Genomic DNA, 26,204 nt, shown 5'->3' on the forward strand with positions numbered 1-26,204 from the left:
TGAACCATCCTTGGGTTTAATCTATTCAATTACAGCCATGTGAAATAGGAACTATTTCTCTGCAGTTTTTTATCCACTAGTTAAAAATAATTGCACATTTTTATATCTTTATCCAACTGGTTTTTCTTCTGCTTCCCACAGGACTGTAATAGTTCCATCAGCCGCAGAACCTACAAAACAATAAATTTTAATAGCTTTATTTCAAATGCTATCCATAATTCTGACCATCTTTCCAATATCTGAAAAAGAACAGTCTGTAATGTTGTACCTATCTTGAGCAAATCCTGGTGTTCAGAAACTGAGGGGAAATTCAAATGGGAGCAAGGAAAAGGCTTGGCCAGATTGTGTCCCCCCCGCTGCCCCGGGCACATCCAGCTGAGAGGCTGGGTAGGTAGGCAGGGTCCCAGTAGAAGCCTCTAGACGGAGCTGCCTGATGGGTGGGTGACCCCCAAGGGGTGCGTGGCAGAAAAGCAAAAAGAACTGAGTTGTTTTAGAGGAGGGGGAACAGTACGGCTACAGCAACTCTCCTGCCATGCCTATCCTTTTCTACAGATGTTGGGAAGACTGAAACCAATGAAGAAGAAAGAAACTGGGGCACGCAATTGCTGGCTAGCATTGCAATTCCTTATGACTGTGTCCAGCCAGCGCAAGACGAATAGTCTCCAGTGTGCTCCAATTTGAAAAAAGCCTCTGTGGGCCTGTAGAGAATGTTCCCAGGGATGAGATTTCTTCCGTATATATGTCCATATGCACACTTGCACACACGCGCTGCTTTCTAGCACTACGTCAAGCATTCTCCTGCCAGAGCCAGACATCCTCCGCTGGTAAGAAGTGCAAGAAACTGACATGGAGGTAGGTTTTTTAAAAACAAATGAAAAATTGGGTGCCAAGTCCTGACACATCTCTGACAAAAATCTTTGGAGGACAGGCACAGCAACCAGCAATACCATAATAGATGAGCCAAGCCATAAACTACTGCAAACAAACAATTCTGGACCAGATCCTGAAAAGAAAAGCCTGCCCACACACTCTGATACAACCCAGAATATGCACTGTACTGCATATTGTGTGTGAAACCATAGGAACAGCCTGAGTCACACAATGATTGGTACCATCCATCACAAGTTAGAAACTCGTCCTTTGTTTCAGAGTTGCACCTGAGGCCTCAAATCAAATCTGACAATTTTTATAATAACCAGTGCTAAGGTGTTTGGCAGAAAAAACTATCTCTGTAGACAGTTTGTCCCCACAAATGGAGTGGTTATTTGACTGGGTTCCTCCAGTTTCCAAAGGAAGAACATTTCGCTTTGCTTATCAAGAAACAACAGTTTAATAAATAACATTTGGCTTGTATGTAGTGCCTTCATTATCTTTTACCTTTCCATCTAAGATAATCTATACCTAAAGCTAACAGAAAATGCTGCTGCATTATTTGATACCACACCTGATGTACCTGACTCATGACCTCTGGAGTCTGTTCTGCGGCACGTGAAAACACGTTACAACGGTTCTGGGGTAAAAATGTAGTTATTGCAATTTGTGATCGAACAGCCAAGTGTCTCATATGGTTAACGTTACAGATCTTGTGTACAGTTAGAAGCAGTAAATACTATGTTAGCAAGTGCACAGCAACACGTAGTTACCAGCTTTCAGGAACACAATTAAAGAGATGGAAGAACTCCAAACAGTTCATCGGGATACCTTCCCGGTGCTGAGTTAGTGTTTGTGCTCCTTCCTAAACTGCTGCAATTACGTTTAGCTATTCTTATTGCCGGCTTTATTAAGGTCTTGTAGCCATAAACTATTAAGTATTCTTTCTAGGCTAAGCTCTGAATACGACACGCAAGACCACTAGAGATAATATTTTTCGATGAAAAAGAATGTAAAGCTAAAAATAGTATTTTAAAATATTATAATATTTTTGGCTATAAAGAATGTCAAACACATCCACTTGCAATCCTCCATTTCTGGGTTCTGCCCCAGTAGCTTTTCAGGGTCCTGACATGGTGTCATGTAATATCTAGAAGTGACTAGCTTTGAATTAACTTTTCCAAATGACTACTGACTTTCAAATGAGAACAAGCAATAGCTTCTTGGTATGTTGCTTTGATACATATGTTTGCATTATTTGAACGAATTATCTCTGTAAATAGGATTGTACTGCAAATGAGAAAACAATGGTATGTTCAGCCATCGGACAGAGACGGCGTTTAGATGATTGTCCTCTAGATAAACTGCATCAGCACAAAATGGGCAACTGTAATTTCATGTCCGAGATGTTTTTGATTTGGATATATTGAACTATTTATGCTCACTGCGTTCCTCCGTACTATTTCATTAATCACATAACAACCCTTCCACTCCTCCACTAAACATGCTAACTCTAATTAGCTCTCTGCTACACAGATGTTTCCTCATTTAGATGTTGGGTGCCTGGTCATGTGTCACCCTCACTTTCACATGGATTTCAGCTTCTATTACATCACTTCAGCGTCCTTTCTGTGTGTGAGCCCTCTGGGTTAATACATCCTTTTGAATAACAAACGGATTGCGGATAGATGTGAAGGATAGATACACATGGTGTCCACATTATCTGCATTTGTTATACAGATGCAAATGTGAAGGATGCATATAAAACAGAAGCGAAAGCAGTACTTTTAAGCCAAGGAGGCTGGAGGGAAGACTGTGACCGATTTCTCTAACCCGCGCTATTCCTACCAATAAGTCAATGTATCAGTGATGAATAATCACTCTATTTCTGATCTCAAATAGTCCACAAGTGGGCGAGACCATCGTTTGATCTATACAAGGGTAAATGTTTTAATCAGAGAATGATGGAGAAATCAGTAATTTGTGAATACCAGCGCTGTGCCTCTGTGATTTTATGCAACATGGAAGTTTTAAAAGCGTAACTCAAGCTCTAAGTAAGTGTTTAGTTATGACAGCAGGGAGCGTTGAAAAATGCGTCGGAAACTTCCCCGGTAGGAAAGGATTCGTAAGAGGTTTTAGACCGTGCATTTCACGTGTGTTGCGGCACCTGACGAATGCCTTTGTCTCGAAACACAGACAGGTGGATTCTTACGAAATTCTCATATACGACTGCTTTTTAAAGAGGAGCTCTCAAGTCCGTCCATTTCACGTGTGTTGCGGCACCTGACGAATGCCTTTGTCTCGAAACACAGACAGGTGGATTCTTACGAAATTCTCATATACGACTGCTTTTTAAAGAGGAGCTCTCAAGTCCGTCTGATCTACAGGGAAGCAGCACGGCACAAAAACGGGGAAAGCGCGGTTCGGAGGAGGGCAGGCACGCCGGGAGGTCGACAACGAGCGAGAGACACCGACGGAAAACGAGGGGAGCCGCACAAACCGGCCGCCTTATTTACAACTTCTTACTCCTGCGGAGCTCAAAAATATTCCCCCGTTAAAAAAACCCAAAGAAACCAAACCACAAACCACAAAACCCAACAACAAAACCGAAGCGACCACCGCTGCCCGCCGCTACGAGGGGCACTGTACTCGGGCACCGCACCCCTCCGCCTCCCGGCCCGTCGGGCGGCCGCCGCTGTCCCGGCCCAAGTTGCCGCCCGCCGCCGCGGGAAGGAGCCCCCCACCCGGCCGCCGCCGCCGCCGCCGCCCCCTCCCCGCGGCGCCCGGGGGCGGCGGCCGGAGCGGAGCGGAGCGGGGCGGAGCGGGGCGGGAGTTCCCCCCCCCCCCCCGCACACCCCCGGCCCCCGCCCGCGGGGACCCTCCCTCCCGCCTCCCCGCCCTCCCCTCCCCGCCCCCGCGCACCGCCAGAGCCGCCCGGGGAAGCGGAGGAGAAGGAGCGTCTCCCCAGAGCACCCCCGCCGAGCTCCGGCCGCGACGGCGCGGCGCGGCAGCCCCCCCTACGCCTGCCCCTGCCCGGCGATGCTGAGGGTGAAGAACAAGAAGAAGAAGGAGGAGGAGGAGGAGGAGGAAGGGCGGCCGCTCGCGGCATAAGAGGCGCGGCGGGAGCGGGGCCAGGCACCTGCCCCGCCGGGCTGCCGCAGGGCACCGCGGGGCGCCCCGAGCCGCCCCGCTCGGCGGGCCCCCGCGGCCGCAGGAGGGAACGCCGCGCTCCCCGGCCGCCGCCCCGCGGAGGAGCGCGGACGGGCGGGCGCAGGGGCAGCCCCCGGCCGCCCCCCGCCGGCCGTGCGCTGAGCGCCGCCGCGCCCGTCCATGGGGCGGCGCTGAGGGGCGGCGCGGCGCGGCGGGAGGGCGCCCGGGGGGTGGCGGGGGGGGGCAAGGATGAAGTCGCTGCTCTTCAGCCGCTTCCTCCTGCTGCTGCCCTGGGTGCTCATCGTCATCATCGTGCTGGACATCGACAGCAGCCGGGCGCCGCTGCCCGCCCTGGCCCCCCCGCGGCGGCGGCGGCGGTAGCGGGGGAGCCCGGCCGGCGGCGGCGCGGGCGCCCGCCCCGCGGCGGCCCGAGGCGGCGCTGCCCACCATCTATGCCATCACGCCCACGTACAGCCGCCCGGTGCAGAAGGCCGAGCTCACCCGCCTGGCCAACACCTTCCGGCAGGTGGCGCGGCTCCACTGGATCCTGGTGGAGGACGCGGCGGCGCGCAGCGAGCTGGTCAGCCGCTTCGTGGCGGGCGCCGGCCTGCCCTGCACGCACCTCCACGTCCCCACGCCGCGCCGCTACAAGCGGCCGGGCTTGCCCCGCGCCACCGAGCAGCGCAACGCCGGCCTGGCCTGGCTGCGGCAGCGGCACCAGCACCTGCCCCCCCCCGCAGCCCGGGGTGCTCTTTTTCGCCGACGACGACAACACCTACAGTCTGGAGCTCTTCCAGGAGGTGCGTGCCGGGCGGCGGGGGGGGGGGTGGGTGGGCGGGCGCGGCCGCGAAGCTCCACCGCCGGCCTCCCCTCAGGCGCCCGCCGTTTCCCGCCTCTCTTCGCCCTCCCCTCAGGTGCCCGCCTCGCCTCGCCTCGCCTCAGGCGCCCGCCGTTTCCCGCCTCGCCGCCCCTCAGGTGCCCGTCCCGCCTCGCTGCTCGGGGCTGTGCCCCGTCCCCGCTTTGCGGAGCGCTCCGTGCCCCTCACCTAAAAGCCAAGCAGGGATGAGCCAAGCCCGCTTCCCGGCGCGGGCGCCTCGCAGCGCCCCGTCCCTCACCCGGGCTCCCCGGCGCTGCCTGTGTGTGACCACCCCTCTCTTCATTTTGAGTTTCTTCTCCCTCCCCTCCACGCTCCCCCCCCCGCCAACTTTGTACTGCTGTTTTCTCGCTTTCCTGCCGAGCGAGGCAAGTTTAGTGTTGCTATAAGGGATCCTGCGGTTTTGTTAAAACTAGGATGAAAAGCGCTCTTTGATATTTTTTTTTTTGTTTTCAGGCTGCGTCCCTCTCCCTGTAGGGCAAACTCGCATCAAGAGTCGCCATCCTTCGCAGTTTTTCCTTGGCGCGAATGAATTAATCCACAGCCGACTCCTTCATGTGGAGTTGCCCCGTCTTTTTGAAGCCTTTCGCTCTTAAAAGCAGTGAATCGTTTGTGTAGTAACTAAACACCCTTTCAGGAGTCTCTTTTGTGAAGGGACCTGGTCTGGTCTTTATTGCAGCCCCCTGGTGAAGGGCTTTGCTCCTTTTCGGTGGGAATTGGCAAGCCCTCGGGGGGAGAGGATATCCAGCTTTCTTTCTGAGTTCCCCCTGACAGGAAGGAGGGGTGTTTAATAAGTGGACATAAAACAGCAGAAGAAAGATCATGTACATCCTCCGTGACAGCTAGAAGAGTAACCTTGGCAGGGAAACGGGGGAGGGAGACGGAAAAGTAGACTGGCTGCAGCTAGGAAACGTACAGGACTTCAGATAAACTGCGGTCCATGTCTTCTGCTGGTGGACAGTACTGTGTTTAGTGGTGTACGCCCATATTCTGCAGTTTGGAAGCATTGTGCTTCCTCACATGCATTACAGTCGGTAGGTTAAAATGAACACGATGCACAGAAATGTGAAGCATGTGAAGAAAGTCGCTAGAGCAAGTTATTTTAGAAATGCTTACGTTGGTTTGTGTTTAGATTTGTAATGCGTCCCTTTCAGTTTCCAGTATGTGGGCAGGTGCAGGGTCCCTGTTCAGCAGGAATCCTCTACTTCCTTTGCCCATTTGGCATTCAGCATTGAAACTGCTAATTTGAAGACCTTTGCCTGGAGGCTAAACCTTTGTTGTAATTGATTTTCTTAAAATCTCGTGGCTGTGCTTAGCGCATTATAATGAAGAGTAATTCCATGTACCTGTCTTTGATGTGATGGGAGTGTCCGCCTCTGTTTGGGGATGTAGAACTAATATGATTCAATCTTAGGGAGTCTGTAAATTGATGCAGAAAATACACTTTGCCACAATGAGTAAGTAGTGTGGGACAAAAGATATTTGGAGACAAATCTCTACTTTTGTTTTGGGGTTTGGGGTTTTTTTTTTTTGGAGTACCAACATTAGGGACAAGCTAAAGGAACAGTATTGGCAAGCATATCACTTGTGACCCACAGCTACTGAAAGGGGCTTCAGTCAGGTTTATTCTTTTATCGTTTCCTGTATTATTCTTCTAATTGCTGTGAGTGATGAAACAAAAAAGTACAAATTGCCTCTTTGATTGGCTAGAAAATGCAGGAAAGCAAGGGAATAAATCTGTCTGAAGGGTTAACCTTGAAAATTGCAAGCACAACAGGCAATCTGTGTTTCCTTTTGCTAACAAGAACGGTAACCTCCAGCACGCAGCTCCGCAGTCCTAAGGCTTCTCTTTCACCAGGGTTCAGCTGCTGGGGAAGAGGGGTTTATTCTGAGCCTTGTGTTCGCAGGCACACACAGGTGCATGAATGAGTTTTCCCTGTGAAAAGTGGTGGCTGGAAGGCGGCTCTGTTGGAGGAGTGGAGAAGGAGCTTTTGCTTCAGTTACCACTGCAAGTTCCCGTGACTGTTTCCTGGGGTCACTAACGAGCTGTACGCAAGGTCTCTGGGATGCCGCTGGTAGTAGCACGGGGAATGCCTTGTCGATCTGGCAAAGTTAAGGGAAGTCCCTTGGCAGGCTTTGCCAACGAGATGCGCCTTTACGACGAGTGGGAGGTTGTGTTTGGAGGGAACCAGTAGTCTCGTTTTCAGTCAAGGCACTGCTTGAGGGTTGTTTGGTTTTTCTTGTTAAAAAAACTTCTCTCTCTTTATGGATTCTGGCTTGATGGGTCTGTAGTAAATCCTGATCTCTCCTTCCGGAATTGATTGATTTATGAGGGTGAACTATGCTTGTCTTCTCCAAGCATGAAGAGAACAGCTTCAGAACGCGAGGTGTGCGGATGGAAAACTGGTAGTAATTCCTGTCATGAAAGCAGTGGTAACAATACCTGAGAGGGATTTTTCTTTTCAGTTTGTTACCCTGCCAGGAACAATTCTCCAGACCTGCAGTCACGTAATCCCAAAGGAGGTCTGATAAACTGTAGTCTGCTCACTGGGGAGGGTAGTATAAACGTGGAGGGACGAGACAGGAGCTCTGAATTCTGGTCCTACCGCCATCCTGTGCTGGCTGGCTCACCTTCAGCGTGTCACTGACACGGGCCTGGGGACGTGTGGGTCCCAAACTGCCAGCAGCAATATCTGCTAACATCTGCCCACAAGTAGTTATGTACATTTGCTGGCTTATGAAATAGTAGGTCTGTCTTGTTTGTAATGGCTCTCTTCTGCGTCAAAGTTGGTTTCAGTAACAGCAGTGAGGGCTTGGGAAGGTGGGAACCAAGGCTAGCTAGGACCGTAAAACCAACATGACAGAAGCATTGGTGTTAGGGGCGCGTTTCGCTCAGAGGTCAAAAAAGCATGACTGTGGAGCAGAAGGCGTGCCAGGGAACTGCATGTCAGTGAAGGATTATGTTTAAGGCAGCTCCTTTGCTGTGGGTTTCCCTAGTGCCCTTAGAGAAAATGCAACCTTTTTAACAAAGCAAAATCAGCAAAGGCTTTCTTGTGAGTGGAGGTGTATAAACCGTAAGGGCATGATCAAAAAGGAGTGTGCTTTGACATGAAGTGCCATGGGATACTTCTGAGAGTTTTTGATGAGGAAATTCTAATCTCTGTCCAAAGTACTTTTGTCTGGTACTTACAGGAATGAGTAACTTATATTTGATATGGAATGAGCTGGGCCCAGTAGACCTGGGCGAAATGTGTTTCATGGAAATCGGGGAGGGGGGGGGAACGACCAGTTTACAGTAGTGTTTTGCTGGAAAATGTCACCATCTGTAGTACATCTGGAACCCCTGGTGCTGTTTATAATTTTTTTCCTAAGATGTACAATGGCATATGGGCGTATAGCTTAATTTTTGACTGGAAAAACTATGTCTTCAAAGTCAAACTGCGCAGGGTGTGAGCAGGTTTAGTTGTCTTTTCTAGAGTAAGGTGGAGAGCCTGGTTTGTCTCTCTGCTGCTACAGTGTATTCAGCATTGGCTCAGCTGAGCATGTTGTTATGAAAGGCTCACCTTCCCTGGAAAGGCTTCAGGGAAAGGACCAATTTGTTTAGTGATTGTGCAATTCTTTAGAGTACTAAGTGAGGCTGCAGCAACAATGAAGAAATATTTCCAGGAGTGGAGGTGTGGCCTTTTAAGTTATTCGCAATTGTTTCCGCTTGAGAGTATAATGGTGGTCAGGTGAAAAATGGTGCTTTTTCTTCAATGCTGGTGGTTCTGGCATATTGTATTTTGTCATTTATTATTTTGGGATCCAGACCTCAAAAATAATTTCTATTTTTTCTGCTCAGGTATGATCTGTTCACTTGGAGGGGTCCATCTGCACCTTTCCATCAAAAACAACAGTCCACTTTCTGAAAGTTATCTTTTATCAGTTGAACATCAGCCTGTGTTCATAAAAAAGCCACTGAGAGGCCTGAAATCCCAACTACTGTATCTGATATGCCTTACAGATGTTTCTACATGAATCGTCATAACTTCTATTTTTTACTATAGGCTGTTCTTTTTGGAGTGACTCTGTTACAGTTTTTGTTGCATTTGTGCTTCATCTTATTCCTGAATACAAGTTATTGTAATATTGTGACTGATGCCTAGCAACTGCCAATTTCATATTTTTAGACTGCCAGAAAGAAAACCTTACAGAAAGCTGGCATTCCACCTTCATAGAGAAATTTTAAAACCAAGATTAGCGTAAGTGCTTGAAACCGACGATAGACATAGTCAAGTTCCATTTCCCTTAATTCTTCACATCATTCATGCGTTTCTACATGTCGGGTATTTTCTCTTCCCTTTCTGTATTTCGAGTAGTTGGACAAAGGCCACCACTTCCTTGGTCCGTGTATGGATACATATGCAAGTTGGAGGAATTAGTGTTGGAGGTCCACGCTGCTGTTGATTATGCAGACTCCCCTGAAGCTTTTGAGGGTGAGGGGTGAGCTGCGTAAGGAGTACAAAGAACAGGAGTAAAGGTCTTCAACATGTGTGAGAAAGCGAGCTTGCTGCATTCAGAAATGGATTGATTTTTAGAGATTCCTGCCTAGGTTATATCTGTCACCTTTGCTTGTATTTTGCTCAGACACCTAAACTGAGATGTATGTGAAATTAAAATGCTCATATTTAAAACTATGATCTCCCTCACTGCCACCCCTAGCCCTTTGGTCATTGGTGTCTAAAATTTCATAACAAGATTCACTGGGTGCCTAGAGCATGCAAGTGTGACATATACCACTATCTGGTCTGAGTGCAAGGCAAGGGTTTGCAGACTGAGTCTCCTTAGAGGAACCCACACTATAAGGTGTAATTTGAATACAGCCTTGCAGCGTGAATTGTCATTTCTAGGGGAAAAAAACCGCAAACTTTTGTTTTAAGAGCTTAGCAGTTAGCCCTGTTGCCCACTGAGTTGGGGACCAGAATGCAATTTGCTGTAGCTGTTGCCTGCACAAGAATGCCCTGACCATGATGGTAGAGTTGAAGCTGGAAAGGAGGTAGGAGGAGAGAGAGCTCAACCCCTGCTCCTGAAGTTGAGGTAGTCTTTGCAGGTAACTCAAGATTCGTGGAGCCACAGAGAAGGTAAGAATATGATCGGTGAAGAGGACAGTCAGCTGGATTGCTCTGCACAGGAGTAACTTAAACATCAAATTAAACAAAAATTCCCTAATATTTTGAAGGTATGCTATTGCTTATGTAGTGGCCTAAATTGTCCAGGTAGGATCATCCTCAAATCAGCCAGATGGGAACAAAGATTCATGAAGAACTGAGGGGAAAATAGGAAACATTTTGTCTTGGCTAATGGATGTGACCACCTCATTGAAGGTTAGGGCTGTCCAACTCTGGTAATTTTCACAGTGGCACTGCAGAGCAGAGGGCAAGTTGTGTGAGTGATTCGGACTGAAAACATTTTCTTATGCCCCCGCCCTTTGCTCTCCCAAAAGGTGTGTATGAAGGTAGCAGATACTCTAATGGCTCTTAACAGTTTGTAGCCCAAAAAAAAAAAATCTTTGTTATTAAAAATAGAACAGAAATACTTGCGGGCGTTACATGTCACGCAGGCTTCAGTTTCCCCATGATCGTCTTTGCAAAGTATTTTGAGAGCAACTAAAATATTCACCTTTTCTGTAATATCTTTTTTACTATTTATTCCAGCTTTGACCAGGGAAGGGTGAGTTCTCCTTTAATAATTTTTACATAACTGTCCTAATCTTTATACACTGTATTAAGCTAACTTCTGTGGTTTTTTTAATGGATATATTTATGCAAAAGATTTAGAAGTAGTATAAGTTAATCTGTTTATCTTTGAAAACATGGAGATCTTTCATTGTATCTCTTGGAGATGGTTGGAAAAATCAAGTTTTTGCTGGAGTCTTAAAAATAACAGTAGTCTAGACAGAATTTAATATTAGCTGGCAGTCATTAGTTATTTTCTTCATAATAAAAAAGGATCTAAATATGAGTTAGCAGTGCATTAAATACCTTTCTAGTATATAAATGATTTAAGAATACATGACAGATTTTAAATGCACACTGACATTCCCCTTCCACGTAGACATGTAATACCTATGCTAAAGAGGCTGGATTAGTAAAGACTGGTGGAGAAACAATGGAACAGCTTAAAAATGAGAGGAAACAGTGACAGAAAAAGCTGTTTGAAACAGATTTATCCAAGCGAAGGACTCTGGGTTACAAAATACCAGGCACTCTCTGTTTCTGCACTTTGACAGCAGTCTTTTTCTTACCTGTGAAACTGGTACTGTTACTGTGAAATTAATTACGAATGGTCAGCGGCTGTTCGGAGGTACAGTGAACACGACCTAGTAGAATAACAGAAAGTAGGATGAGAAAAAGAATTGGTAAGTAGAAGGGCCAAAAGGAAACATGAATAGCAAATGTTTTGGAAGTCTTCCCAATCCAGAGAAATTGGCTCCTAACTGCTTTAGTTAAATTTAGTACAGTTTTCTCCTGTAGGGAAGCGATATTGACATTTGTGCCCAAGGATGCTGGTATAATTTAGAAGCATTAATCATTGTATCCGATATGTAAAATGTTACTTGAGAGAAGGGGGAGTTAATGTATCCTCCCTCTGCAGTGTAGATCTGGGTACGAGTCAGCAGAGGAGGTTTAAGGCAGATGTTTGGAAAAAAGCTTTCTAATAGTGAGGATGGTGAAGCACTAAATCAGATCACCTGTGAGGGTTGCAGAGCAGGCTAAATCAATGATTGACAATTTTTTTGATTTGTAGACCCTTTCTACAAGTTTTCCCATGGAGACATACCTTTTACAGTCAAGTTCACTGACAACAAACTTGCTTTTTGAAGTTACTATCCCCTAAGCATCACAGTCCCTGAACCACAAAAACCACTGGCACAGATTTTCTGTGACTCAGTACCTCCTTTGAAGTAATGGTAAGTAGGGGCAGAAGCTCCATTTAATGCCTAAGTAAACGGGCATAGCGTCGTTGCAGCTGAGCTATTCCTCTGTCTTGTAGTGCAGTCACGTAAGTTTTGTTGAAGCAGAATTTGGCTTTAAATAACCTGTGAGTAATGCAGGATGCCTGTGTGAGAACTGAAAGGGAACCTGGCTGTGCTTGTGCTTTAACCCATAACATTTTCCCCTGTGGAAGGGTTGTAGTGAAGGAGCTCTAGATCCCATCTCTGGTAATAATAAATTGGAATTTTGCATAGAAATGTGTGTGAGTCCTGCGGTGCTGGGGAGTGGGGGGGGTGAGCTTGGATGATAACCTGTAGCCTGACCAGTGCAGATCGCAAATCACACAGGGGTTGAAGTGATAGAGAATGGGGAGAGAAAAAAAGCTTACTGGGTGTGGCAGCCAGGTTTGCATTTGCTGAGAGCTTTGAATCCCAAATAGAAACGCATCGACATCATGCTGCAAAAACACTAGGGTGGTTGTTCCAGTCTGGAAGCCTTTTCACTGTAGGAAGTATGGTCATGTTTCCTTCTGTTTGTCATTTGCCTTTGTTCCCCTTGGGCTTTTATATTTTGTTACTGGCTTGGTATCTTCCCTATCCATCAGTCTGGCGCATCCCATTAAGCAGCTTTTCTTGATTGACTAATGAGATGCTATTTTTGGCAATGCTTTTATCACTGTCTTTTATTGCTCAGCTACATTTTCCGCATTTTCATTTGTTATTCTTTAGTGGTTCCTCTGTTGCTACTGTATTTACTGTTACATGCCCATCACCTCACTGGGATTTCTTTGGTCAGTTGTTACTCCTCTCTTGGGTCATTTCCTTGCCCGCTCCTTACCAATTGTGTCCCCCCCCGCTTCATTTGGGTTTGTTCTACCATCTTACAGAGTCCTTTTCTCATCTTCCTCCATCCAGTACATCACTCTTCTCCTATGCCCAAGATCCCCTTTCAAATAACCACAAAGTAAATAAGAGGACAAAAGCATTGCCAGAGGGATATTCATCCTATCTTAAGATAGCTCTCTAAGCCAGGCAGGATGAATTGCATCAGTAGGTTCCTATCTCTTGTTTGTTAACTATAGAAGTCTAACTAGGATAGACCAGATGCTTAACTTACAGAGAGTTAAGTGTAAGTAAGATGAATAACCATTCATGTAAGCTACTAGGGCTTAAAATGCTGAGTATTAAGACAGCATGTGCTACTGCACATTAAAATGACAGATGGAAGAGTAATTTAGGAAGCTGTTTGTAAGTTATAGGATTTTGGCAGTTGTTTAACCCACAGCAATAAAGCTATTTAGAATTAACATGTTTTTGAATCACCTTTTTGTGTCCCAATGATTAGCAGCATCAAATTCCAGATGCAAGCTGGCCTTTTAATCCAAATAATAGCTTTCTTCCCATCATACATAAATACAGCCTTAACGCATCAGTATGTTAACTGCAGTAATGCTATTCTCAGAAGATTAAAAGAAATATTCCTACTTTCATCTGCCTAGCATATCCTGCAGCTGTAAGGTATTTCAGAATTAGCATAAATACTGGTCTAGATGTGCTCTTTCAGTTTTTACTTAAAGGGATTGCTGTATTCTTGACACCCACTTATTTAATTCTCCAGAAATGTAACCTGTGAGAATAAAGAAACCCAAGGACAAAATACAGAGCTCTGTAAAGGGTTACTTACTTCCCTCTGATGTGTGGTGGCTTTACTGACTTAACTCGTAGGAACCGAGATGGACCCAAGATTGTAATAATTAAAACTTTCTGGGTCATTTCGTGCTGGTTTCATGAGGTCAGTGAGATACTTTTCCTTGACAAGATTTTCCTACACATTGTGTATGGTAGAGTATTACTGTAAATCAGTCTGGTTCTCCTAGCATAAACGCTGTGGCTGCTATTGACCCAATTCGGAAGTCTCCTGTGATCTGGCTCATTTTGCAGCACAGCTACCCAAATGCTTACTGTGCGAAAAGGCAGGGTACGGGCTTACCACGCATTAGCTACCCTCTTGTAGTCAGAGCGTGCCTGCTCTTGTCTTGCGGCGTTTTATGTTTACCATGGGTACAGGCAGTTGGCACGGGGTAGCTAAAATGCTGTAAATCAGTAGAGTAGTAATTTGTTCAGGTATCCATACCCTCTGGAAAGTATTAATGGCAACACAGAAGAGTTACTGGGCGTCTGTGTTCGTCCTGCGGTTAATATTGGTGTAGCACAGTTGGGTGTATGTGGCTTGAACATGCCCTTGAAAACCTATTGGAAACTTGCCTGTGTAGACAAGCCCGACAGGGTGATGCCCTGTGTCCATGTCTGATGTGTTTGGATGTTAATACAAATCACCGTTAGAAAAATGAATGTATCATTCAAGCCACAGTTAAAAGCTCTTCATGAGGAGGTTTGACCGATTTCCATATCCAAGCAGTTAATTGCTAACTCTGCATTTCCTAAATGGAGGAGTGGGAGAGATTGGAAAAATAATCTTAAGCAGGGAGAAACACATTTAACAATAGTCTGTAGAGAGATTCATGGCAGTCTCTCACTGGCAATTAAATAGTCAATGGTTTGGATAGAATCCTTATCAGGAGAAATCCCTATGTTGCCAATTGTATACATACCCTGTTCTTACACAGTATGGACTGCTGCTGCTGAGTGAGAGGGTCTGACTTGCTGCAACAGTAACTAGGGTGGAAGTGAAAAAATTTTGCTAAACAAATTTAGAGGTACACAAAGGGAGAACGTGCATGCCTCTCTTCTGTGTGCACATACAAGTTTGTGGATTTTTAAATAAGTATTGTATGCCTTCCCTATGTGAAGGTTCTCCTAAGAATCTGCTGATGTTTCTAGCTTAGAAATGTGAAGAAGAGTGACGTGATGTCTTTGTTTTTTTCTGGTGCATCTTCTGGGAGTCTAGATGATATGCATGATAAATCTTTCACCTTGGCAGAAAGAGAGGGAAGTGTTTAATATTTAACCAAGGTTGTCTTTTACTTCAACATCTATCGATAGGGGACTGCAGTTACAAATATGTAAAACTGTGTTTGTTTTTGCTAAGAGGAGTGCTTGGAAGGAGAAAGGGATAACCTTTCCCTAAGGAATAGGCCTCAACTACAACAGAAGACAAGAGATTGTTTTAAAAATCGATCAAATTAAGCCCACGTTACACTGAAATAGTTTAATACTTGCTTAAATAGGAGCATATTTAAACACAGTAGTTAAAACAGTGGCTTTTGAATCGGTGTTGTTAAATCGTGCAAGTTGCTGTGTCTGTGCACTCGTCTTCTCAAGTTCTCACGCCAGACTGTCAGTGATTTTCCCGTGGGGATCAGCACATCAGGGTTCATGTCATGTTATCTCGAGTTTACTGAAGAAAATGGTCTACTAACCAGTGAACTGGATTCACTGACTCCCAATCATGCACGCTTTTTACTAGAGTAATTTTTTTAGTATTTGTAGCTTCCTCTAGGTTAGATGAGGATCACGTTTCCAGAATTGCATTTACAGTTACACCATTGGGAAAAACTCCCGTTACTAAAGGCAAACTACCAGAAGCATCCTGCCCGACCTGCTTTCTGTCCTTCTCAGAAACTTAGCAGAGCTTTTCAAGAGAAAATGTAGAAGTTAAAAAGGCTTAGCCCAAACTTAATCTTTTTTTTTTGTGAGCCTTTAATTGATCTGAGCTGCATCTGTTGTACAAATCTGGTATGTTGCAGGTAGGAGTTGTGTGTCACAATTTCCTGTACTCAGTGTATTTGTTACCAGTCTCAAACTAATTGTACTTGTCTTAATGAAGTGTGTATTTGTTAATCATTATTGTAATATTCTCTCTTGCTGGGCTTGTATGATACGTCAGCAATCTATAGAAATAAGCCTAGGGCAAGAATGCTATAGTCTTGCAGATGAAAAAGATCTACTACACCTTTGAAAACCCAAACAAACAAGAAAACAAATACTGTTTTTTCATGGCTTTTTAAGTTTTTGTTATAAAAAAATAATACGAATAGGATGTTTTCAGTAGAATTGAGGTGCCTCTGGGCTAGAGAGCTGGAGATTTCACAGAAAATGAGTGGGCACATGCAGCTTTCAAATACTTACTCTGCTCGGCTGAAATCTGTAAGCTAGAATTGCTTTTAAATACCTAGTCTTGATGATTAATGTGTAGGCTTTCCACCAACATGTACAAAAAAAGCCTACTAGGAAAACGTGCATGCAGTCACGCTGTGCCTGCCTCTTGCAGATGCGTACAACCCGCAAAGTATCGGTCTGGCCCGTGGGACTGGTAGGAGGACGACGGTACGAGCGCCCAGTCGTGGAAAACGGCAAAGTTGTTGGCTGGTACACTGGCTGGAGAGCTGACAGGCCCTTCGCTATTGACATGGCAGGTAAGTACCAGGTTTCATGATACATGAATGTTTTTCATAGTGACTGTTCCTACATTTTTTATGAGTGGGACAGAAACAGATGTCTCGGTGTAGGCAGCTTTTAAACTTCTGAAGCACATCCGCTGTATGTAGCCCTTCAGCACTAAATATCCTGAAGTCTTAGCTTGCCCATCTCATCTAATCAAGTTGCTGCTTGGTGATATCTGAACTTACTTTCACTTGTTTTTAATTTTATGTGGCAACTTGGCTTTTATGTTGTATAAATTGTTTGTCTGAAACAAGTTAATTGTAAATTAATTCATCCAATTAATTTTTGCAAGGAGCCCCTGCCTTTCATTGTGTCATCAATCTACACCAGGCAGTATAAATGCAGACCCTTCTTAGACCTCGTGTTGCAAAATGCTACTTTATCATGAAATTACTCATTTTTTATTGGTTATTTGGAATGACGGTGATAACTGTAGATGGATATAGTTTGAAACACTGAGCTTAGGGGAAAAATCACTGACAGCTATAGCCTAGTAGATGAAGGCAGAAAAGCTTCAAAATGGATCTAATCAATCTTCTGCTGTGAAGTTAGCACACCACATAGGTCTGTCTTGCTGTCAGTCCAGGCTGAGACAATCTTTTGTATATATTCACAACTGCCACATGAATCACCACTGTGCAGAAGTCCAATTTCTGATGTAGCAGCAGCTGGTTTCCCAGCAAATGATACGATATTTGCATTTAAGCATCTTCTGTATTCAGGAAGGAGAGGGAAGGGGAAAAGTAGGAATACAAGGGCAAGAACAGGGTAGGAATAGCCAGCCATTTTCTTTTTTCTGATACCTGTATGTTTTGGGGGAGGGAAAAGGACAGTGCTTTCTCATCTCAACAGAATATTTTTATATGGATTGAAATGTTTGATGAAAAATATATATACTACTTACAGTACAATTGGTTAAAAAGAGTAAAGGAGAACTAATAGTTGTTAACACCTCAAAGATAGAAACATGAACAGGTGAACTTTTCTGCACTGTAGAAGCATTTGAAGTTAATAGTATCAGCTGGCATGAAAATAAATACTTGAGTGTCCAGGTAGAGGCATTCCTCAGGGGAGAAGTATGTATGTCAATCCCCAAACCTGTGCAGCCTGTTGAGGACTGCAACTGTGCATTTTAACAGTCTCTGCCTGTGGATATATAGATACATACTGATACTATGCTGTAGAAGTGGTTACTTATGGGCATTATAAAGATGATAGCATGGTTCATAATTCATTAGCAGCAGGCAAAAAGCCGAGGGACTCTAACCCAGACACGGAGGGCTATGTGGAAAGTTCTTAAGTTGTTGTTTATGCTTTGCAGTTGCTGGCTGAAATGCTGGTATGAGGCAATAGCAGCTCCATTAGCAGCATCACCTGCTCGGACTTTTACTGAAGCCAGGGAAGGGAGGGTTATAGAGACAAAGATACAGGTGTTGAGAGTAGAGGAGTTATTACAGATCCATGAACAAGGAGTTAGTTACTACTTTGTAACTTCTATCAGCCTTCAAAAAATAACTGAAGAAATTAAATTACATTTTTAATTTCAGCAAGGAGAGAAATGGATGCTGTGTAGGCTGGTAGAAAGTTATGTTAAGTTTGCATCTTCATTTCCCTCAGGAATACGGTGGAAGGGCACAGACAAACAGAACAGAACCTGTAAATCCAGAACTGCATAGGTGTCTGAACAGGTGCAGTCTACAGGATGATGTGTTAACACTCAGTTTTCCACCCTTGCCACCCTGACTCCTCAGCATACCCCCTGGGGACCTGGAGGACTTGCTAACAAACCTAAGTCCATGCTGTAGTACATCACTGGCATTCCTCTATCTGCTGGCAGCAAATATACAAGCAGCTTAGGTTATACCATATGCTGCACATAAGGAAGATCAAGGTTCCCTCTTGAAAATACTACCATGAAAAAAAAAATAAAAATAGGTGCATATATTAAACTGCTCAGCTATCTACAGCTGTTTATAATTAATGTTCTGATTCCCAAGACATTGGTAAGGAGGCTCCCTTTGGTTTACGGAACTATCTTTTCTAGTGATTTTCACAAGAATTTGATCATGAGGCTGGGTGTGAAAAGAATGACTTTTTAAAAGGTATGGGACCACTGATTTAACTTGTGTCTGTTCAGAGGAAGCGCATCCTTGCTTTTCAAGCACATAAACTTGTTATTCTAGACTTCAAAATACAGGGCCAAATTGCCTACTGCAAGTGGAGGCCAGTCCTGCTGATTTCCTTGGGATCAGCATAAAGACGCTACCTAGCTGGCCAACTTCCCTAATTTCTTCTTTGAAATGTACTCACACACGGCAATCCCATTAGATCAGTTCAGTGAACATTGGTTATTTGAGAAGTTTGTGGATGACACTGCTATTCTCCAATGCTAAATTGCATTCAGAAATTGCATTCAGAGTAGCTGTTTCCTGTGTTGCTTCTTGTCTGGCAACCAACATGCCATATGAATTAGTTCTGGTGGTTTTTAAGTTCCGTCACAGTTTTAACTGTAGGTGAGTTCTAGAGTTTGACACAGACTTCCTTACCCTCAGGGAAGAAAAGTGTGAGAGAACTGGGTGTTGTAAGCAAAAAGTGACTTGATTCTGAGGTAGGCACTGTGTTGTTTATTATAGACCTTCTATATTAAATGATGCCGTCAGTGATTTATTTTTGGCTTGTTCCCAGTGTCAGAGTTTTTGGCCACCCATGAGAACAAGTGAGATTGTGATTCTCCTAATGTCAAGATTGTTCCAGGAAAACAAATGAATGTTTTACATTAGCATTCCAGCAGCTACTTCAGTCATAGAGATGAATCCATGCCTGTGAATCACTGGGCAAGCAGATTTTGGACTTGTGGTCCAGAGCTCATTCACTGTGCCCCAAGTTCCTCTGCTAGGGCCTGAGCAACCACCCTTTTTTTGGATTTTGCTACAGTTATGAGATCTGTAGTGGATCTTTCTTATGGTTCCCTGAGAAAAAAAGCTAGTCTATTAATGATACTGCAAAACAGCATATTTTGTCTGAAAGAGCCACTGCGGGAAGTCACAAGTACAAACAAAAAAAATTTGAGTGGCTATGGCAGACACCACACTCAAAGCCCCCCCCCCCCCCCCCCCCCCCCCCCCAACCAAAACCCCAACCACCCCTCCATCAAATGGTAACAACAATTTTAAATTCTGAGTTTGAAATTGAGAGCCTCTTTCATGGTGAATTAACTGTCAGCAGATGCCTTTGTTGTGAACTACAAAAACTCCTGGTTGAGCATCTCTGCCATATTGCAACCCACATACATAGTATGTCACAGGGAGAAGATAACTTGAAAGAAGTGGATCCCAAGCCATGGCATGTTCAACAAGCCAAAGGTAGTACCTTGAACTATGTGGAAACCAGTATATCCATTTCAACATCAGCACTGAGCTTTAGCAATTTACACACTCTGGAAATGATAAACGCTCTCAGTTTCTAGCTTGCCTTCAGCTAGTATCCTATCTAGAGCATTCAGGAAGCAAAGGCATTAATCACGGCAACAAAATCTTTAAAGGCTGGCTCAGTCTAACCGGATGAAGAAAAATGGTTCTGCCTTTTAACAGAAGCCATTGGTCTAGCAGAAGTCAAGGTGTGAATTAACAGAAACAGCTTCTGTAGACAGAAGCACAGATGTAATCTTTGCCATGTCTCCCAGGTATCTTGTCCTCCAACAAATGAGTTTTTACCTAGGTGGCTCTTCATCCAATTAGATTTAATTTACAGCCCTGCATTAAACACAAAAAACTCAAAACACCTCTTCATACTCCAGCTATGAAATTGCCCTGTGGCATTTCATGTGAACTTAAGCGCAATATGACCTTGTAGGAATAACGGTCATGTAAAAGAATTGTATGTGTGTAGAACTGTTCAGTTATGCTGCGCTGGAGACAGTAATCCCAGATTAATCCCTTTTTGGGGATAGAATTCAAAATAACAGTGTCTTTTCATCTATTACTACAGGATCATTATCTACTGAGAGAAATTACTAGTGCCAGTCCGGTCAAAACCTGAGTCATCTCCTCAGAACTAGACAGCCAGGAGATAAGCCTCCTTGAACTATTTTATCTTTTCAAGTGGCTGACTTACTTACGGGATTCTTTTAAGAAACAAAGACTGCATGACCAAAGAAACAAACCTCAGGCCGGTCAGTGCACTGTAGTCCATGTCCTTGCCACGTGCAACACTCAGTTTAGTAATTTGACTTTTATTTGATGCCTGAAAACGGGGGGGATTTTTGGTAGCACCCTAAGATGGCAGTTTGCAATAGCATGGTAGCAAGGGCACATCTGAAGATCTGTGCATAGCAGAAATCCACCCTCAGAACTGAATCCAATTTTCTCAACAGAGGAGCAAGCTTTGCAACACCAGAACCTAGGAGAAATTAACGTATGGGCTATGGGGGCGAGGGAGCCAAGCTGAGACGCACCAAGATAAGCAGCAGAAAAATCTGCATGTCTCTTCTGCTTAGAATGAGATTCCTTCTCCACTCTAAAAACTAGGGCACTACATTAACTTTGGTGTTTACTTCATTTTCTCCTTTATGGATGACCAGCTTAAATCTTAAAAACTACATCTTAAATCTCTTTAAAAAGAAACAGCAGCTCACACAGCTGATCAGGGCTCCAAAAATGCCTTCCCTTGCAAAGCAAACATTTGTTTGAGGGGCCCAAAATACCAACCATACTAAAGCCCAGTTGCACCAAAAATTTATACTGAGGAAAAAAAAACCACCCCAAACAACCCCTAAGCAAAAATACTGAACTGAACCAGGCCAATTTGTTCCTCAGTGGTAAGTCTATGGTCATCTTTCAAAGTGCAGAAAGCTGGCTGTATGCGCCACAGCTGTCTGTTGCTGAGGGAGTTCAAACTCTCAACCTCAGCTCTTCACAAATGATCACACTTGGCTACGAACAGCCCTGGGATGGAGCCCACCTTGTGCTCCCTCACAGCCAGGCTACAAGTCACAGGGAGCAAGAAAGGCCCGTCGCCGGCTGAAGACAAACACCTACCTGGTGTTTGCAAAAGAAAATTCCAAACTGCCATTCTTCTGCCTGGTACCTGGTACCACTTGGCTAAACCCAGCAGCTGCAGCAGAGAACAGCTGGATCCCAGCACTGCTGCTAGCAGGTGGTGCAGGCTGCAGGGCTTAACCACACAGTGAGGACAGGCTACAGCCAAAATCTCACACCTCCTGGAAGTCTTGTACTCACTAGAGTACTCTGCAAGGTGTGGATAAGCCCTTTCCATCTAGACACCTATTCTTCTTTATCTTAAGCAGGATATAATGTATAAACTGAAATGTGTTTTCTTCAACCATGTCTGTCAGTGAATTGGGACCTCACTTTACATCGAACCTGTAGTCTTCATCTGCAGTCCAAATCTTTATGTTAAAAAAAAAAAAAAAAAAAAAATCACTTTCTGGTATCTTCCTGTGCTTTGCTACAAGCAAGAGCACAATAGTTAAGATAAAAAGTGGTTTCAGTGTGCTGACTTTACATGTGATGTAGTAATTACTTCCTTGTATTTTCCTCTCTAAAAGGCTCCCATAAAAGCTCTAGATATATTCAAGGAAAATACAGCAGCAAGGTAATTCTAGTAAAAAAGGGGATAGATTTATATTCCACTAGAGAAAGTTATACTCATTTTTAAATGAGAAAATTTTAATACTGTCTTTGGAATTAAATGTTCTTACAGTTTTCCAGAACAGATGTCAAAACTGTTACTACTGCTGTCATAAAGGGACAGCTGGAACCACTCTGAACTGACAAAAAAAAGGATTTCTTTGGTAGGCTTGGCAATTAGACATGAGGAGTCACAAACATAATTTTTCTTTACAAGTGTATCAGTTGAGTTTTGAGTCATACTTAAAGAAGCATACATGCGACTGAACCTTGCTGAATGAAAACTGGAGAGTTCTATAAATAATGGCAAGTTGGAGACTCATGAGAGCTGCTTCAGAGAGGGCGAGTTTGTTCAAACTAATGATTTCTCAGTTTGCAATCTCCCTTTGAGGGACCTGACATATGTTATTAGAGGAACGCATTGCAGAGGCATGTGCGCTGATGAAGCCCTTTCAGCCGCACTGTGCAATGCACGGCTCAGCTGCAGGCTGTCCTGCAGACCACCGCTGATGAAAACGATTCACAAGTCCACAATAACTACACGGTGTACAAGGCAAAACATGAGTATGACTTGTCTTTCAGCAACAATAACATCAGAACTCTGTAAAGGCTAAAAAAAATCTCTAAAGACCACAGTTGTTACATCTAAGCAACATATTTTAACCTCTTTTTCTGACTCGCCTTTAAACTTAGAAGTTTTTTTACAATATACATTTTATACACTTTATTTTACCTAAAATTCAGGATAGTCTGAGATCTTAGCAATACCTGACTTTTCAGGCAAAAAAGCATATTCTCTGCACGATGGGAAATGGATTAAACACATTGAAAATACGGTGCAATTAAAAAAATGCAATTGCACCTTCAGGGCAAAACAAAACAAGATAGGATGTACAAACCTACCGAATATATCGTCTGTCCATATAATCAATTTTACACCTTTTTAAAAAGAGGATGGGAGATTTCTAGGCTTAAGTGTGACTTGCACGAAAATGTAAAGCCTGAAGGTTTTTCTTAGCATTTTTTTGCTCCCTCTCTCCAAGGATTTGCTGTGAGTCTTCAAGTGATTCTGTCGCATCCAAAAGCCGTATTCAAGCGCCGTGGTTCTCAACCAGGCATGCAAGAATCTGATTTTCTGAAACAGATAACAACAGTGGAGGAACTGGAGCCAAAAGCAAACAACTGCACAAAGGTACTGATTTCCGCACTTACTAAAATGCTTTTGTATCACCTCCGTAGATGACTGTACTAACGCAAATGTTATTTTATAGGTTCTTGTATGGCACACGCGAACAGAAAAAGTAAACCTAGCTAATGAGCCAAAATACCATCTGGACACGGTCAGTATCGAGGTATGATCTGGAGACACACGGGAAGTACAGCACAACGGCTGTGTCAGAAGGTGTTCAAGTTCAGCCAGTTAAAAGAGCCTACTTCTGCGTGAGACCTTTTAATAGTCATCTGATGGACTTCTGTGGAAACAAAAGGAACTTGTCAGATACTCTAATAAGGAAATCAAGTGGGTGTGCTTTGTTCTAACTTGTTTGCATGCATGTCTGAACTCTCGTCTTAATAACTGACACTTACCTTTGTTTTAAGGCTGTTTCCACATAGTAAAAATAATCACGAGAAACGTGGCTGCAATGGAGTATTTTCAAAATCATCATTTATGTATATACTTTTTGTATTTATCCAGCTTAATGGTGTAATTATAAACTGATTTTAAATCACAAACTGTTGATCTAAATATTTGCATAAATGGATCCTCCAAGCTGAACATGTTTTCCTTCATTAAAAGTAGACTTCTTGAAGAAACAGCAGTCAAATAGGTCATATGATAATGAAATAAAAACCAACAACCATTTATGGATTTATCCTTTTAATATAGGGAAATAACATTTTATCATTACGAGGCACCATAAAATGTAAACACAATCACTGTCATAAACCTGGATATCTCTGCAAGGAAAAATAGATCTGTTCACATTGAGTTCCCTTGTATACATACTGTGCCACTAGTTCTCGGCATTAATACTGTGTACGTGCCTCGAGCGCCAGATTGGATACTTTATCACAGCGACCTCAAATGGATCAAATGCTCGTTTTTAAAAGAATAAACTATTGATTTGTAGAACTACAGCAACATCCAGGTTTATCTTTCTCTCGATAACCGTATTCCCTGTTATGCACACCATAATAACATCACAGTGAAATGTATGATGAAACAAAATTTGTTTGATACACTAGAAAACATTGCTCAGTGATACATTTACATTCTATTTATATATGATTAAACATTTGTTCATACAGTACCTTCTACAGGATTACTGGGTGATTTTGGGGGGGTCAGGGTTCATATTTTTGGATATTACTAACATGATAGCTACATCCCTTATATGCAAACATTTGATCTAGAATTTTGAGGGAAAAAAAATCAATACGTGGTTAAGCAGCTTCTTAAATATATGGCCTATGAAATCATATGCATTGTATGAAAACGCTGCCAAGGATGTATAAATGTATTCTTGATCTGCTTTTCACTACATCAAATTTAAATCAATATAGACCACAACACGGTCAGTCAGTTATATTCTTAATCTGAACAGCTGGGGAAGAAGAAAAAGAGTATGTACATGGAAGGAACAGCGAAAGTAAACGCATTTGAACAAGGAATGTTAGGTGGCCGTTCTGGGCGAGACTTCTATTGCAACTTTCATTTCCACAGCTGTGTGCTGAGAGTCTGACCAGAGGAGCTTCCCGTCCACCCTGCCGCTGTGCTGGGGGGCTGCCCGAAGCCCATCACGTTGCTGGAGCTGCTGAGATTCATTCCAGCCATTTGCTGATTCATCTGTGGGGCATACACACGAGCCTAGTTAGCACTGGAGCCGAAACACAACACGCTGCTAGCCAAAAAGCAGTCACGCCCCCAGCTAGCAACCCAGTTATAGTACGTTTCCCTAAAATTAATATTTCTCATTAAATAAAAATATTGACTCAGTGTAAGTTTCTCAGCATTTTTTTAAGACAGCGGCTTTTTTGGAACCGTTCAGTCGCCATTCTCCATCAGCTGACTGGCTGTAGCACTTGGTCCAGTCCAAATCAACACTCCACTAGTGGATTTACAGAGCGTGTGACGAAGGAGCCCCATGTGTCTCAGTTAGTAAGAGCCTGCTTTCACAGTTTCAAAGCTGGCCAACAAAATTGTGGCAACCGCAACAAAGGAACACCAAATAATATAGCCTTGTCTGCATTTGCAACTCCAGTTGTTTTTTGTTCCAGCAATATTTCTTTGGCTACCTCAAGATCTTGAATATGCAAGTTTTTATAGAAATTGTCCATTTAGGTGGCAATCAACAAAGAATGAGGTGGATTTGTAACCTGGGGATTACCTAAATCTAACTATTCTTGCTAAAGAATCTACTCAAGATACCATAATTTGTTAAAAACAGGTGAAATCATTCACATGAAACTAAACACGATGTCTAGTTAAAGGTGGGAAAGAGTTCAAAATTCAGCACATTCACTTCAGGGACGGTGCAAAAATATTTCTACTCTCTACAAATATTATCTAGCCACTGTGATTTTCAGTGCGCAATGTAAAAACGTTCTTCAGGTTACTCTCCCTTGCCTTCCAAAAAATGAACACTTACTGACAAGCCAAAAACCTAGCTGCACAGACAGAGTAAAGATATCCCCTCTCACGAGTCCGAGAGCAAAAGAGCACTTGGAGCAATCAATAACCAGAGCTGGTGAATAGGGATGTTGTATCAGCAACTTTAGATCCAGGTTAGAGACAGCATTAGGCAAAAATCAGAGTTCACGTAAGCATGAGCCAACAATACTGGCTTGCAAAGCAAAAATGGTGAAAAAAATTGTTAAGTTGCAAACTAGTATTTCAGGGTAAAATTCAGTACCGTGTGCTTTCACACGTGTATCTGCAAAAACAACCCATCACTGACTGTAGAAATTTAAAAAAAGCTAACGAACACATGCTTTACCTAGCTGTTAATCTCTTCTGGAGTAGAATTCTTAGGAAGCAGACTATATAAAGCACGCTATTCTGGTAAGTAAAGCAAGCTCTCCCCCTTTCGACTGGAGCCAGAGATGAGATCGCAGTTCCCCTACCAACGGCGGAACGTCAGCACGCTGGTGACATCTGATGTGCAAGGCGTACAGAAACACGTTAAGGGCTTGTTCTATGAGCCAGCTTTTAGTATACGCTTGGTAAGAAGCACGATTTTAATTTCAAAGCTGATACGGGTCTTTTGAAAGTTAGATACCTAGA

The 26,204-nt window shown here is 43.8% G+C and overlaps 2 protein-coding genes and 1 long non-coding RNA gene across 4 annotated transcripts in view; 1 reads left to right on the forward strand and 2 right to left on the reverse strand.

Moving 5' to 3' along the window:
• LOC115353513 lies at positions 1-5,169 on the reverse strand. The gene is made up of 2 exons (XR_003927595.1): positions 5,066-5,169; positions 1-170 (listed from the first exon to the last, which is right to left on the reverse strand). It is a non-coding gene; the product is annotated as an uncharacterized LOC115353513 (long non-coding RNA).
• Positions 3,792-24,058, forward strand: B3GAT2 (beta-1,3-glucuronyltransferase 2). The gene is given in 6 exon segments (XM_030043007.2): positions 3,792-4,379; positions 4,381-4,744; positions 4,746-4,820; positions 16,099-16,243; positions 22,963-23,111; positions 23,191-24,058. Coding segments are annotated over 6 exon segments (930 nt in total). The 5' UTR covers positions 3,792-4,269; the 3' UTR covers positions 23,278-24,058.
• SMAP1 (small ArfGAP 1) overlaps positions 23,782-26,204 on the reverse strand; it is a 94,333-nt gene continuing 91,910 nt past the window's right edge. For both annotated transcript variants that reach the window (XM_030042993.1, XM_030042983.1), the window contains one exon: positions 23,782-24,767. In XM_030042993.1, coding sequence (XP_029898853.1) covers positions 24,633-24,767 — 135 coding nt within the window. In that variant the 3' untranslated portion in view covers positions 23,782-24,632. The remainder of the gene's footprint in view (positions 24,768-26,204) is intronic.

The sequence above is a fragment of the Aquila chrysaetos genome, chromosome 2 (genome assembly GCF_900496995.4).
Source record: "Aquila chrysaetos chrysaetos chromosome 2, bAquChr1.4, whole genome shotgun sequence".
Classification (NCBI taxonomy): Eukaryota; Metazoa; Chordata; class Aves; order Accipitriformes; family Accipitridae; genus Aquila; species Aquila chrysaetos.